The following is a 15,960-nucleotide window of genomic DNA, read 5'->3' on the forward strand; positions in this document are numbered from 1 at the left end:
TATAAAATAATTCAGCTTTTTTTATCCAATTAATTTAAAATCTATTGTATAATGCATTTTTTCCCTAATGAACCTTTTCTTGTCAATTGTATATTGATTTCTATCTAAGTGTGGAAGATCATGAGCAATAAACAGTAATGCGTATTTGACTTTATTTAAAACCTTATCTGATGATATATTCTAAAGAAAAAGTTCTTCAATTTTTAAATGAAAGCTTAATTATAAAGATGTGATATCTAATAAATGAAAAGTAAAAATGGGACACCTATAAACAGAAGAAAATGTGACTTTTAATGAAAATATAGCGAACAAATGTTTAAAGATGATAAAGAACCAAATTATATAAATAAAAATTGAGTTATCTATTAATATAGTCATATTACTATTTTAATATAGATGGTGATAATTATAAATATGGTAATATGGTAAATCACTGAAGTATCAAGTGAGAAGAGTTGATAATTAAGAAATAACTTAAATGTATAACTAAAAATTTTTTAAATTAAATGATCATTTAAAGATTATTGATTGTACAATATAATTGCATAAAATTTTAACAATCCTATATCAGAATATATTCTTTATTACTCTTTTCAAAATCAATATATTGATATTCTTGATTAATAAATTTAGTATTTATTTGCATATTGTTAATGTTTAATTCCATGACATTTGCGTTCAAAAAATGGATAGTTTTTGATTGAAATACATCCACCTGATCCATTTGTATTAAAAGTTAACAAGTTTAAATAATTTATTTAGACCAAACAATCATATACTTCTATATTCTTCTTATTAACATAAAAATATGATTAAGTGGATTTAGTGTGAATATGAATAAAGTGAATGTTTATTATTAATATTGATTATTTGAATAAATTACGATTAATCATAGTTTATCAATAATATGTTATTATTAAATTATACAAAAATTCCACAATCAACAAAAATGATTAAAAATAATTTTGTTAGACCATCACGGCTGTAGCTTAATCTTTGAAGAGAATCTATGATAAGAAAAATAATTTTTTATTTTATAATAGTGCTAAGGTGTATTTGGAATTATTTTTATGCATAAGGTATTAAGTGGGAGAACTTTTTTATTTTAAGAATAAGTTAATTTGCTGAAAAAATTTTTTTTTAATAATAGAATATTAACTTTTCAGTAAAATGGGTGATTGAATATAAGCGTTGAGTAGGCGTAAATTTTTTTAAGTTGAATAAAAACAAAGGGTTTATATATACAAAAATGTGGCAGAGCTAAAGGTGACGCGTGGCGCAATTTTTTGGGCAAAATTCGGGCTATGCAGAAACAGGGCTTTTACCGAAAATGTGTCACACGGTAATCCCCTTATTTGCTAGTCTAATTTACAAAGAAAGTTTTTAATAAGACCCGAGATATATATAAAGGGTAGGGCAGCGAGTACGTGTATCTTTAACCCAAAAAATCGTGTAGATCTTTCCTTTTTAGATAATTTCTTTAGATAATGCCAGCCAAAATTTTATTACATATTTAGTAACTGACTGAGATTAGCATAATTTCGGTCCCGAAAAACAATTTACTGAATCACTTGATCTTTACATATATATTTCGGGTTATATAATTATTACATACAAGTCTCAAAACGCTTTATAATATATGATTTAATTCCAAAGTTAAATTGAAAAAAGCAAAGCCCACTTCAAATATCTGATGACGTCAACATTTTAATTTTTATATAGTATATGCAGTATATACGCAGTATGTTGCTGAAAATTAAATTCAAATTACACATATTACACAGCTTTAAGATATAGTTTTTCTAGTTTATTAAGGCTGATCTTTGTATCGTTTCTTTTAAGTATATGTGTAATAAGATAATTTTTTCACAGAAGAAATTTTTTTCATAAACATTTTGATTATTTCTTTTGCCAGGATTTTTGACTTTTCTAAAAACATCAATAATCACTTGACCAATCGCATGAATTGACAAAGCTTTGTAAAATGATACATAGTTAAATAATAGATTTTTTGAGATTGAGTTGAATTAAGAATTCTCTTCTCAAGCAAATGACTTTTTGAATCATTAGGAGGAAAAATGATCAATGTATTAAGAATTGCCGGTTTTACTTTCAATCGGTGCCGACCTAGGTAATCGACTTGCCAATCCAAATATTACACAAAATTCTAACAGAAATTTCACACCAAAGACGATTGACTAATAAGCAACTTTATTTTTCTCTAAATACTCAAAAGTTTCATTAGGGCAATCGACAGGAAATTTACAAGATATCTTTAATATTATAGATATAATAAAACAAGAAAAAAATTTAAGGGTTTCATTCAAACACGATTTACACTTACCCGCCCGTGTTGCACTATTTCAATCGCTTCATTGTAAATTTACTAATAGAGATAGTATTACTTTACCGAGTGTGATATTTACTGCAGATCAATTGTTTACATACTTTTGAATTGAGGAATAAAAGGTCTAGGCCAGTCCACTCTTATTCGCATACTAGGAGCGTGAAAAATAGATTTACTAGATTTAAGCTTAACTCTAAAGGTGAAGCATTGTAATACAATTTTGTAAATCGTATGATTTAAAATAATACGTTTTTTATTGCTATGATTTACATGAAATAAGTGAGTATTCAAAACGTTCAAATGTTTTTGGCTAACACTAATAATTGAAAAAGATTATAAGCTAGAACAAATATCTGATTTAACTTTTGCAGAATTTTATTCATTAGACACAATATAAAATTTTAGAAACAATATAGTATAGCAACTCTTACTAGTTTACAACGAGTTATCTAAGTTTTTTCGTAGCGAAATATCGTCGATTCGGCGGTTCTATTTTTATGTTTTCTGATATTAATTCTTGACTATAAGACAAAGACGTTCTTTTCTCAGTTTTTCGTTCCGGTGTGGTTTCTAACTTTAATTTCTTGGATTATAGCTCTTTAGTAGCGCGGGATTGAAATCATCCATTTTTTTTTTAAGAGACGAATTTCGCATGGTAACAAATTCCGATTTTTGTATCATTTAAATTTGTTAAAATTTATAACTTTCTTACTTTTTTAAAAAAAATGGGATCAGGATTTAATTAAAGGGTTTAGGTTTCTTGATGTATGTTTCGTTGTTGCAAAATTTTCAATTTTTTTAATTTTTTTTGTATAATTAATTGCTAGTCCGCATGTGGGCGGTGCAGATCATTTTAAGCATCAAAATTAATTTCCGCGGAGTTATTTAACTTAGAAAACTGAAAAATTTGAAAAAATCGCAAAAAAATCAATAATTGCTTAAAATTAGGTAGTTTTTACAGGTTTTTGAAGTCATTAAATCAAATATAAAATAAAATCCGTATTTTTTCAATTAATTTTGTTTTAAAGAATATATTAATACATATGTAAAAGTATGTAAATATAAAATTTGAGGCTTCTAGCCGGTACTTTTATAAGGCAAAAAAAAGTGGCGCAAATTTATTCAAAATATTGCCAAATTTTGACTAATTAGCAATGTTTAGTAATATTAAATACTTGAATAAAAAAGATATAACCTCAAGGTTTTTTCAACAAAAATTTTAAATAATTTGATTAAAAATTGATCGACTTATCTATGGGGGAAACGCAGATTTCATATGTAATTTTGACTTGTTCAATTTATAGATGGATTTTTAAGATTTTGAGTTTTATAAGAATCACATTAAACATTTGGATAAAAAAAATCAAATCTCAAAGTCCTTTTAATAAAAATTCAATGGGAAACGCAGATTTCAAATTTGCGGTAATTTTTCTATTCATCACATGCGGATCGGCAATTAAATCATTAATACATTTTATTAGTCCGAAGTCCGGATGTCCGTCCGACACGTCAACAATGGGGGTCTTCACAAAAAACGTGATTGAGATTGAGATTGAAATTTAGTATAGAATTTCAATCTTACTAACATATTAAGATTGAAAATTCTATATGAAATCTCAATCTCAATCTCAATCACGTTTTTTGTGAAGACCCCCAATAAAACCTTAACAGCACTTCGAACTTAATAATGGTTTCCGTTCCCTAGTATTTTATTTTTATTCATCATAATATTAATTCTTTTTACTAATATACTTAATATGATGCCGTCATTCTGAAGATGGCGATAATGATTTAATTTAAGATTGTTCAAAAACGATAATTTTGTAACATCAACATTAATTTAGGTTTTTAAAGTGTGAATATTGATACTCGATAGTTCGATAGTTTTTAATTTATCAACTAAATAATTTACCGAATAACTTAAATTAATGTTACACCATAATACATTATTGTATTATTGTATAAATACAAGACCGTTGTCCGTGTGAAATGGATTCACCCACATACAAATTTATTAAAATCAGGTGATTTCACCGTAATAAATCACACGTAAAAAATTTTGTATAAAAAAATTTTTAATTTGAGTGAATTTATATATAGTTTTAATTAATTGAAATTTTATTATAATCTAAAATACATTTATTATGAATGGAAAAATCTATAATCTCGTTACATCATATTATGGTTCATGAGATTTTACAGACTCTTGATAACCACCACCACTGAAATCAAAAATAATTGAGATTGAAATGAACCAAAGATACTTACTTGGGTGATTTCTTCTTGAGTTTCATTGGGTTTCTTTTGGATTTCTTCCTTGGGTCTTTTCTTGGATTTTATTTGGGTTTCTTTTTGGGTCTTCTTGTGCTTCTTTTCTTTGATTGGAGGAATGTCAAAAAAAGGTTATCCGTTATCTGATAAACAAATAAACAAAAAAAAATTTAATCAGGTGATATCACCTACGGTAAAAATAAGTACCTTTATAATCTTATTATTTTACCTTTCAATTTGCAAGATACACATGGTACAATGGCTAATAATTTAATTAATAAAAAAAATCATTGAGTTCAATAATTGAATGATCCAATTATTGTAGATACTTTCTGGTTATAAGTTATTTATTGAATTTTATTAAATAAAAAAAATAAGTATGGAATTTTCAAATAGTATTGTACATTCTATACAATTTCTGGGTACTGTAGTATACTAAAGAAAATTATACCATAAGTTAAATATACTAACTATTCCCCTCTCATTTACGTATAGCGTTCGTATATAACTTTAGATGGGAGGGATACTTTATATACATACTAGAACTATACAGAAAGTTTATGAATAATATACTGTTCGTCGTTTTATAGTTATATTAAATATATACTGTCATCGATTTGACAATTATTAATAGCTTATACCTTAATAATCAAATGAAACTTAATAACTTATTTCTTAAATATGTAGTATTTATAGTTTCAAAAATTTATGAATAATACCAAGCTTTTTATATTTTTCTATCACTTCCATATTTCCTTCTTTAGCCTCTAAACTATTTTTACATCCCCTAAAAATAAAAGAAAACGGTCTTTGTGGTACACGATTTTTCCAATTAATAAAAAATTCTTCTAAATCTTCTGGAGTTAATTTTGAACTTGAATTATAAAATAACTTTAACCTATAAAAATTTTTTGGTGAATATTTTGCCAAAGATTCCAAAAGATCTTTTTCTTTTAACAGGTCGTTATCATGTCGAGTCCCAATACTTTCTAATTGTTGACAATTTTTAAGAATTAAATTTAATGTTTCAATCTTACCAAATAAAATAGACAATAATTGAAGATTTTGACAAAATTTAGCTATAGCTAAATTAATCGAATCATCAGAATTTTCACAACTAATATAAAATTCTTTTAAATTTTTTCCATTATTTTCTAAGAATTTAATTATTACATCACTTTCTGGATATGCACATAAAAATTTTAAAATTTGTAATTGAGGCAAAATAACATTCTGTAACTTATCACTGAGTTCATGAAAATAATCTCTATTCCGAAACGTTAAAACAAGTTCTTGTAAATTTATGAAATTAGTAATAAATGATAATGGCCCATTCTGATAATATTCTAATTTTAATTTAATTAAGGTATTTGAATGATTTGTTAATGAAGGTATGATATCTGTTTTCATATCTGTAATATCATGTTTTAATCTTAATGATAAACATTTTAAATTATTTTGTGAAGAAATTAAATCATTTAAATCACTTGAAATTGATTTTTTAAATTCTATTGTTAATGATTGAATATTGAAACTTATTTGAGATAATTTATGAAAAAATGAGAATTTAACATTGGAATTACAACTTAATTTTGAAAGTTTTTTTAAACAATCTTTTGCTTTAGGATAATGTAAAAATGATAAATTTATAGTGTTGGAATTATTGGTATAATAATATAATTTTTTCAAAGGAATTTTTTTCATAAACATCTTCATAATTTCTTCTTCAAGATATCTTTGACTTTTAAAGACATCAGCAATCATTCGAACAATTCCATGAACTGAAAGAACTTTACAAAATGATGCATAATCAAACAATGAAGTTCTTGAGATTTGACTTGAATTAAGGATTCCCTTCTGACGTAAATATTTTTTTGATTTATTAGGAAGGCAAATAATCAACATATTAAGAATTGATTTTTCCACTTTCAATCGATGTTCATAACCAACAAGGTTAATAGTCCAAATATTCCTCCACAATATTCTAACAGATATTTTACACCAAAGTCGATTAACTAATAAGCATGAATGTAAAGAGAATTTATCTTTCTCTAAATACTCCAAAATTTCTTTAAGACAATCAGCAGGAAGTCGAGAGGCCATTTTAATAATTAGTAGTAAAAAAGAAAATGTGTCCAAAATTTTTATTCCCAAATGTGAGTTGGCATTTACGCCTTTACGCCATTAGTAATCGTGCTACAAACAAATTACTAATAAATATTCATTTAATTTGCCTGTTAACTACAATTGTACAAATTAATGTTGTTTGTGTTCAAATGGTATTAATTGGTGTTACTAAAATTAATTTGCAGATCAAAATAATCTTCCTCCTGTTATCCTGTTATATTTTTTTTAATTAACTTTATAAATAGTGATGATAGGCGGTTTGCTCGGAAATGTTGATTATGTTGCCGCAGTAAAAATATTTCAATGTTTTTTACACAATGTAAAAATTCAAATAAAATTATTAATTTATAAGTAATGTTCAATAAAAGCTAATGCTTTTTATTATTCGATTATTTTTTTCTGTTCGCATTATATCAACGCTTAAGATTACAGATAAATCTACATGTAACCATCATGGACGAAAATTCAAGTGAAACCAATGTTACACAATTATGTTGTTGAAAATATTACATATGAAAATCCTATTACTATTTTATGAATGTAACATTTCTAAATTTTTAATTTCTAGTATTTTTTTTTAAAAAAAATACGATAAACATGCTAATAACATGTTAATAAATTATTATAATGAAAAATCCTCAAATTTATAATCATGCACGATCATTTTAAGGAATATTACAGCCGTTTTCAAAATGATTGATGCTATTTATTTATGATTAAATATTTGAATACCAATATTCGTCTAGTTTTCGTTCATTATTCGTCCCGGTTTTCATCCGGTTTTCATCCGGTTTTCGGTTTTCATTTTTTTTCATCCAAACATAACAGCATCAACCATTTTGAAAACGGCGATAAAATTTAAAAGTAATATAATAGTAAATTACTAAATTACGATAATAGAATTTTTTAATTTTTTATTTGCACACCTCAGATGAATAATAAGTATTTAATTATCAATAACGCTAATTGCTAAGGAAAAATCGACTAACAAAAGAAAAAAAAATGAAAAAAAAATGAAATGATAACCTACCCACTTTCTTAGTTCAAGAAGCTGAAATACTATGTCATACTAATTTTATAAAATTATTATTTATTTATATTATGATTATTAGAAATGAAAGATGGGATCGATAATCTGCAACTCACAATAACGTTATCCATAATTTCGCAAATTGCAGATAACTATAGTATTGCTTCAAATCCACAATATCACGATGCAATCTGAAAGTTCGTTCTGGAAAATTACGACATACGGCTATCTTTCAACTCTATTACAAATAATACGGTATGCAACACTAATCGAAAGGATTTTTTAAATATTTTTAATCGTGTATCTATTATCTACATGAATTTAATTAAATTATTTTATTTACTTATGACACTTTATTACTCTTAACGCGTTAGGTTTATAGTAAAATTAACTCTTTATTGGGTAGATATGACATATTAATAATATAACTAAAGTTTTCCGCCTGATTTCCATTAAAGTCGTGTAGGTTTGATATTAAATCTTAGAATATAAATGTATACGGTATTTCCACATAACAGGCTTGCTAAAGTTAACTGTAATCACGTTCGATATTTTTTAAGAAAAGAACATGTAATAATAAGATTTTGAATTACCGAGAATTTCACTAGGTTTAGATGATGATGGCGATGAAGGAAGAAGCTGGGTAAATAACCTAAGAATTATATACGATAACGAGCCGACCGGGCCTGAAAAAGTTTATCCCAAGCATTCTACCATAACAAGCTATGAAATCGTGTCCATCTCTGATGCCTGAAATGTCGTAATTATCATCAGAGTCATCTTCATCAACATCCCAAATCTCTAATTTATCTGGACAAGGAAAAATGTATGTTTCACGCCTTTTCTCGGTCAGAAGAATTCAGTGTATTAGAACATAATGCACTATTGGATGCGTTAAATTACCCTGTGAAGGGTTTAAGTCTTTTCAAATATGATCAACAGTATTACTAATTCGAGACTACGAATTCATCATGCAAAGCTCGATTATTTTTCGATCGATAACCCTCTATCCTCGCCCTCTTCTTCACACCATTACGCAGCGTTTGATATTCCGCGGACTTCTTGGACCAAAGTCGAGAAAGTCACGGCCACTAACCTTCTGCTTTCACATTATTTCCAAGTCATCGTTGTCAAGTCCGCTAACGTGAGCTCGTCATTTCCAGTAGCAGTAGTTGAAGCAGGCGTATTAGTTTCAGACAGTGCTTTTATAGGCTATTTGGCTCAGATAAAAATGTGTTACGTTCGGAGTGATTGACCGATGTGGAATAGAAGCATTTCTAGGGATTTTATGTCGCACAGACATTGCATCATCACACGACATTTATCGAGTATTCATCAAGAACAGTATCAATGCTTTATTTTTTTGCTGGAAGCTGGTTTATAGTATACAAAAGACCAAAATATTCCTAACGATCAGGTGCGGATGTTGGGATATCTAGATAGACTATAACATGAATGTCCTTTTCAGGTATGTCCTTGGAAAAACATTCGGAAATCTTAGACATTAGGTTCAACGCTTTCCATTTAGGCTCGTAAGTATTGCTTTAACACTGTGTATAGTTAACCGAATTTAGTAATCGGAATATTATCAAATAGGGGCGCATATGCTTTTTTAATTTCCTTTCGGAGTAAATGAATAGGTTCCTTGTCGTCAATCCTAACTATAACGATATGTTGAACCCGATATTCCCGACCAAATCACTAGGAACAGTAAGACAATTAAGTAGGATTACTGGCATTTTGTTTTTCCTAAATATAAAGGTCCATAATGAATGGATTTTCATTTGTATGGATGCAAAGAAGCTTCGAAACATTTTTCTATTAAAATAACATGTTCGTATACGCACCTTATTTTTTCGCGGGAAGGTTGACTGAACTTCTACAGTTATTGGCACTTTATATCTCATTACTGTAGTCCGCCAAAAATAAAAAGACCGAACGCCGAAGATAAGGAAGATGATTATCATTACCATATGATGCTTGAAGGTTCATGAAATTGGAAACTTGATTTCTTTTAGTTTAGCGATCTCCCCTGCAAGACTCAAAGTTGGATAACTCGTGTAGATCTCGGAAATTGCGAAGTCCTCAGCCCTTCGTAACATATGCTTTTGACGTTAATATTAACTTATAGAGTAGGCCCCGTGTCGCAACAAAGCATTTTCACATTCCTCTTGTGTTTGTTTGTATGGGAAAAAAGATAGAGGTATGGTTTTTGATTATATGCAATTAATATATCGCACGGAAGTTACACAATTTGTGGCTCAGCAAAAAAAATCTTCCGAGATGATGATCACCGCTCTGGTTCAACGATGACTGTACCATTGCATAAGTGAACGTCTCTTTATCGTCTCTTCGTTAAATCCAAATTGTTAATACTAACTGACTAAAAATTTCCTTTAATGCGGAAATGTGGTCGTGATTAGTTTTTGTCAAAGAGTTTGATTGGTTTCGCTTGAACATAAGGTACCCCTCTTCTGCGATAATTGACAATAGCGTAATTTTGCGCAGGAGAGGTATTGTTTCTAGGACAATGCCTTAAAGCTTCGGATGCAATAGTTATAGCGTTCGACAAATTTGTAGCTCCATGTGTTACCACTGCATACAGCTCCTATATTTCGTAAATATTGAGGGAGTAAATCGTACTTATTTAGAAATGCGTGGAAACATTTAATACCAGGGCAACCAGGCGTACCGGGATCTTTTAACTGCCCAGATGAAATTGCATCTTGTATCCATTTAAGTAACTGTTTAGCTATTTTTTTTCCATTGAACTAAATGCACTCGATGTTTCACATAGCCAGTTACGCTCCCAGCAAGAGCCTGTAAATCAGGTTTGCTAGATACATCGTAGCCATCTTTCCTTAACCGATTCTAACGCAAAATGGTCTGGATAATTAATTAATGCCCTCATTTTGCGACGTAAGCGCTCCTCTTTTTGGTTTTCATTAGCTACACGGGTTGTATTAGGATCTAACGTAGCATAAGTTATTTTTTCTGAAGCGTTAAGCTTGATATATATATATATATATATATATCGTAATTCTCTTCGAAGTCTGGAGAGGCGTGATGAGGCAGAACTAGCACTTGAGGTAGGCTGATTCAACTAAGACTTTGCGTATTGCTTTTACTTCCATTTCACTAAGATTGTCCTGAACAATACGCCGAACCAATTTTTCAATACTCTCTTCTTGCGAAACTTGACATACATTCACCGCACCTCCTTCCCGATTCTGTACTCTTTTCACTCTGTCTGTTAGAAGTTCAAGTAATTTAGATGCAAGTTCATCAGGGCTCATTCCCGAATGAAGCTTATGGTCTTCAACAATCTAATTCTATCGATATAACCTAATACCATGTCCGCAATTGTGACCTAGATTATACCAGTACAGGGTTATAGTGTGTAGATAAAACTTCAATTCGAAAAATATTTATGCAGGCTGGTAGGCAAAATGGACGTGCTTACCCTCGTCGCACTCATTAGCATACTCGAGGAGAATGGTATGATGTGGTGAAGAGGCGATCAATTGAACGCTTCCACATTTTTTTGATGGTCGAAGGTGCTGCCAACTTTTTTTCCATTCCAGATCAGTCTTTCTCGTACAGTCATATCCATATATCCTCGGGGGTCATCTTCAAATTTTTTCGCTCATTCACAGGTTCGGTTTCATCCTACCGCGCTAGTGTGTTGCGCTTATTTTCGTCCTGGATAGTTACGAACCTATCGGTGTCCCCACCGAGGGCGATTTCCCTTTTTCTGAGACGCCCTTCGCAATGCGCTCTGGCTGGGATGATTGTAGGCGTGAATCCTGTTGAGGTACGACTTCTTTACCTTTTTCGGGCGTCTGAGAAGGTTCGGGATTGGAATTGACCACAGGCTCAGGTTTTGCAACTGTTTGTTCGTCAGTTTGAGGAGGTTCATCCATTCCAGAGGTGCTAGATGTTGACGCTATCTGGATTTCTGGCACGTACTTCCGCGGTCTTGTTTTCAGGTAAGTCAGTTTGTAGAGTGTCAGAGAATTCTTTGATATCGCCCTTCTTATCTATATTATAAAAATAAAAATAAAATCTTTTCTTTTATTGACATCATTATTTTACACAATTTATTACACAATTTATTTAGATTTGTTGTAACTAATGGTTTATTAGATTATGACATTATGTGATAATCTATCTAATTAAAATCTATTTGTCATATTTAGATTACCCTGTATAAATAACTTGAATTGTGTAACATTGAAAAGTGTGATATTCTTGCGTTCGTAATTAATTAACTGACTATCTTTAAACTAATACATTTCCAGTTAATTAAAATTTTAACTTGATTTTTTTTATTCTGATGGATTAATACTAACAAAAAAAAGTATAATTTTTCTTATTAATTGCATTTATTTGCGGTCATTTCCGCTCTCTTAGTTACCACGAACCAATAATAATTTTTTTTTATTTTTCAGTTTTTACCTTAACTACCTTTTTAGTCTTTTTTTTTATTAATTTTTTTCTCTCTTTTTATCATTATTGTTTCTTTTGGTTAACTTAACTTTTTGCTTTGTTTATCAAATTTTTTTTAACCCAAAAAATTTAGTTTATTCTTTTTTTTTGGTTTGGGTCAAGACTATAGAACTATGTCCTACGGCTTTTTCGATGTTTTAGTGAGATTTTTTTTAGTCAATGATATTGTTTCTGACTAATAAATTTGTGAAAATTTTTTTTGATATTAACGAATTTTTTTTAGTGAGATTGTTTTTAATTATATAGATATTTTGTAATTAAATCTATAATAAATTTTTGATAAATCTATATATCTAAAAAAACTATATAACAAAAAAAATTTGTCTGACGTCTCTGCATAACTGATAATAATTTGAATTGTGTAACTTGAAATCCCATGCCATATAATTAAAACCCGTGACATGCCTCCACCTGATCTATTTATTCCAATCAAATACAATTTCAGTTAATAAAATTTTACCTTAATCGGAATTTTTTTTTTGATTATTAATTTTAAATTTTTCGTTTTTTTTCAAACTGAAAAAAAAATTTTTTCCCTTTCTTCTTTCGGTTTAGTTTTTTTCTTTCAAACCGAAAAATTTTGTTTTTTCTCATTCTTTCCCGTTTAGGTTTAATTTTTTTTCCCAAACTGAAAAATATTTTTCGGTACTTATTTTTTTTCAGATTCCTTTTTTTTTGAAAATTTTCCTTTTTTTGAACCGATTCTTTCTTTATCCTTTTTCTTCCCCCAAATTTATTTTTAATTTTTTTTTCTTTCAATTTTTTTTATAATAACATGTAGAAAGATGATTAAGATTTTCAATTAAATTGAACGCTGGATAAATAGTTTGATTTTCAAATTCATAAAAATCAAAAAAAAATTGATATTTTTACAATATTTTATAATTAATTAATTAAAGAAATTCTTGATTTAATAATAGACTATTATAACCAAATCCATATCCGAAATTCTCTAAATAATCACCAGATTTTTGAATAAAAAATTTAATTCAAATGGTTTAGTTAAATTGATAATTTATCGAATAAAAATGAGTATCAAAAGAATAATAATAAATGAAATGAGCAGATTTCTAATATTTAATTGTTCAAATATTTTTCCTAAGTTGATTATAAGTTTAAAATTGACGTAATATAAAATAATAAGAGATAATTATAAAATTTATAATTAATTAATAAAAATATTTGTAGTATTTTCATAATATTAAAGTTTTTTCAAAATACTTCTAAAAAATTAATCAATTTTTATTGATAATTATTTTTTCACAATTCCTAATTCATCCGAATTTCACTCTACACTCAAACATCAAATCATTAATATAAATAGCTACATTATTTAAAAATAATTTATTATTTATATCATTCTAATATTATAAATATAATTTAATACATATTTTTTGTTACCTAATTATTACCATATTAAATTTAAAAAAACTCATTGGTCCCGGTGCGAAGCAACGGGTGACAGCTAGTTAGTAATTAAAATGTTTACAATAACTCGTGATTTTTCATATGTTCTAAAGTACTGTAAGAATCGTTCTTCTAAAAATAGGAACTTCTAAGCCATATTTTTTAAGCCATATTATGCTAAGCCTAGTGTTATTAATCTGGTTCAGTCCAACTTGAGGCCAAGCTTGTTAAAATCAAACTAGATTATATTGCATCAACTTGAAATTACAAGTTGGGTTCTGAAATCCAATAGGACTACTAATTGGGTCAATAGAAACAGAAACCTCAAAAGCTAATGGGTTTTGACTGGCAATAATTTTTGATGTTTATTATTTTTATATAAATTTATTCATTTATTATCCCTATAATAAATTCTTCAGAAAAATAATCACGTGTCTGGGTTTCTTCGGAATAAAAACTAATTTATTCAGTTGGAGTTTTCAAAAATTTTTTTACATTTTTATAACCATTAAATTAAATAACTCTAATAGCAAAGTCATCTTAAAATGGTTCTAATGATTCCATAAATCTTTCTTAGATTCTATAAAATCTTTTTATAAAGTTAAAATTTATTTATTAGAATCATTTCCTTTTTTTAATAAAGTCAGAGGTCATTTTTTATTTTACTGAGTTTCTAAAATTCTCTAATAATATTTGAACAAACCTATCAATCTAGTACTGTCCAGTTCTCACATTATACTAAGCCTATGCTAAGCCATAAGCTCATAATATGCTTAAAGTATAATATGTTAAACAACTATATTATGCTTATTCTGTCATACTACACTAAGCCATATTATATGTCTAAGCCATATTGTGCATATTGTGCATATATTAGTAGCTTTTTCAAAAATTTGTTCATTCACATTTGAAAAATTTGTAAATGATAAGTAACAAGAAAAATTAGTATACTTTAGCAAAAATTCAATGAACTCATAATCCCAGTCAAAAGTATTGGATCACTTTAAAATTATCACAAAGTTTACAAATTTTTTATTAAAAAATTAATATTTAGTTGGATAACCATTGCTATCTATTATACTTTTTACTAAATTTTCTAAAATTCCTAGTTCAATTTCCTCCAGAACAACCATTAATCAAGGTTTTTTGGATGTGGAGCATATTTTCCAAATCAACTCATTAATAAAAGGCAGTAGATTATTTTTTAAAATCTCGATATATAGAACCCATTATTTTGCTAGATACTTGAATTAAAGGTCCAATCTTATTTTTTGTAAAACACCCAAACCTTGATTTCCTGATTTAACTGTAGAAATTACAACTTACATCATATTTTCATGAGCAAACCAGCAATTATAAGCATCATTTTGGAACAATAAAAAATGATTCCATATTATTGTATCCCACTCAGAATCCAATAATGACACCATTCTAACTTTTTTCTACCAGCATGACCATAAAAGCCTTCAGCATGTAGGGTTCACTTTATAGTACTAGAACTTACTGAAGTTATTGATGCCTCATTGAATTTTCTATAATTTCTAAAGATTGTTGTCTATCCTCTTTAATGATTTTTACAAGATATCTAACATTTCTCTTGGTGGTATACCAGACCTAGGAGTATTTGAAACTTGATGTTCTGTTTTATATTTCAATAATATTATGTATAATTGTCTTAGGATGGTCAAGAATATCTTTAATACTTCATTCACTATAATCACCTTTCAAGAGGCCATTCAAATTCACTAAGTTTGGCATTAAAAAAAATATATATTTGAATATTATTAGAGGTCTGTAGCTATGTGCAATTTATGTAATGATAATCATGTGGTTCAATACTTTTGGCTTGGTTAGCTAGTAAAGGCTTGGTTAGCTACTAATTGATTATAAACTTTATAATAGTTATACCAAACAACAACTGAGAGAGTGTAAACAAGATGAAAATACCCAAAAAGCACATGTTAATTCATATCTGTCAATTAATCCAAGTGATAAGGATTTTGTACATACTTCACTTTCCAAGAAATATGCAAGTTTACATATACGGAACCATAGTAATTATAAATGGAGAAAAAAATATGCTATGACAATATATGACAAAGATATTTTAAAAGTGAAAAATATTTATGTGTTACAGTTAGAAATGTTAGCTAAAAACACAATGTATTACAGTAATGGCTACAAGATATGAAAAAATTGTTTAAGATAAAAAATATTCAGCCATAGTTGTTATTTTTTACATGAGATTCTATTATATAATAAGCACACC

The 15,960-nt window shown here is 28.0% G+C and overlaps 5 protein-coding genes across 5 annotated transcripts; 1 reads left to right on the top strand and 4 right to left on the bottom strand.

Annotated features, from left to right (window-relative positions):
* Positions 1 to 4,945: 4,945 nt before the first annotated feature.
* On the bottom strand, positions 4,946 to 6,755 carry OCT59_001290 (uncharacterized protein). The gene has a single exon (XM_066139454.1). It carries the CDS (start codon positions 6,719 to 6,721, stop codon positions 5,309 to 5,311), a length of 1,413 nt encoding a protein of 470 aa, XP_065988856.1. The 5' UTR covers positions 6,722 to 6,755; the 3' UTR covers positions 4,946 to 5,308.
* A 1,245-nt stretch (positions 6,756 to 8,000) lies between these two features.
* Positions 8,001 to 9,050, bottom strand: OCT59_001291 (uncharacterized protein; the record flags this gene model as incomplete). The annotated part of the gene is made up of 5 exons (XM_066139455.1): positions 8,001 to 8,040; positions 8,119 to 8,126; positions 8,443 to 8,585; positions 8,679 to 8,696; positions 9,032 to 9,050. The coding sequence occupies 5 exons, from the start codon at positions 9,048 to 9,050 to the stop codon at positions 8,001 to 8,003; spliced, it is 228 nt and encodes a 75-aa protein (XP_065988857.1).
* A 1,561-nt stretch (positions 9,051 to 10,611) lies between these two features.
* Positions 10,612 to 11,071, bottom strand: OCT59_001292 (uncharacterized protein; the record flags this gene model as incomplete). The annotated part of the gene is made up of 2 exons (XM_066139456.1): positions 10,612 to 10,782; positions 10,904 to 11,071. 2 exons carry the CDS (start codon positions 11,069 to 11,071, stop codon positions 10,612 to 10,614), a joined length of 339 nt encoding a protein of 112 aa, XP_065988858.1.
* Positions 11,072 to 11,322: 251 nt separating this feature from the next.
* On the top strand, positions 11,323 to 11,712 carry OCT59_001293 (uncharacterized protein; the record flags this gene model as incomplete). Its single annotated transcript, XM_066139457.1, has 3 exons — positions 11,323 to 11,332; positions 11,432 to 11,589; positions 11,680 to 11,712. The coding sequence occupies 3 exons, from the start codon at positions 11,323 to 11,325 to the stop codon at positions 11,710 to 11,712; spliced, it is 201 nt and encodes a 66-aa protein (XP_065988859.1).
* OCT59_001294 (uncharacterized protein) lies at positions 11,486 to 11,698 on the bottom strand (the record flags this gene model as incomplete). The annotated part of the gene is made up of 1 exon (XM_066139458.1): positions 11,486 to 11,698. One exon carries the CDS (start codon positions 11,696 to 11,698, stop codon positions 11,486 to 11,488), a length of 213 nt encoding a protein of 70 aa, XP_065988860.1.
* Positions 11,713 to 15,960: the final 4,248 nt, after the last annotated feature.

The sequence above is a fragment of the Rhizophagus irregularis genome, chromosome 1 (assembly GCF_026210795.1).
Source record: "Rhizophagus irregularis chromosome 1, complete sequence".
Classification (NCBI taxonomy): domain Eukaryota; kingdom Fungi; phylum Glomeromycota; class Glomeromycetes; order Glomerales; family Glomeraceae; genus Rhizophagus; species Rhizophagus irregularis.

Excerpts from the sequence above, each read along its gene's own strand:
- OCT59_001290 (XM_066139454.1), bottom strand. The coding sequence starts at position 6,721 with ATGGCCTCTCGACTTCCTGCTGATTGTCTTAAAGAAATTTTGGAGTAT.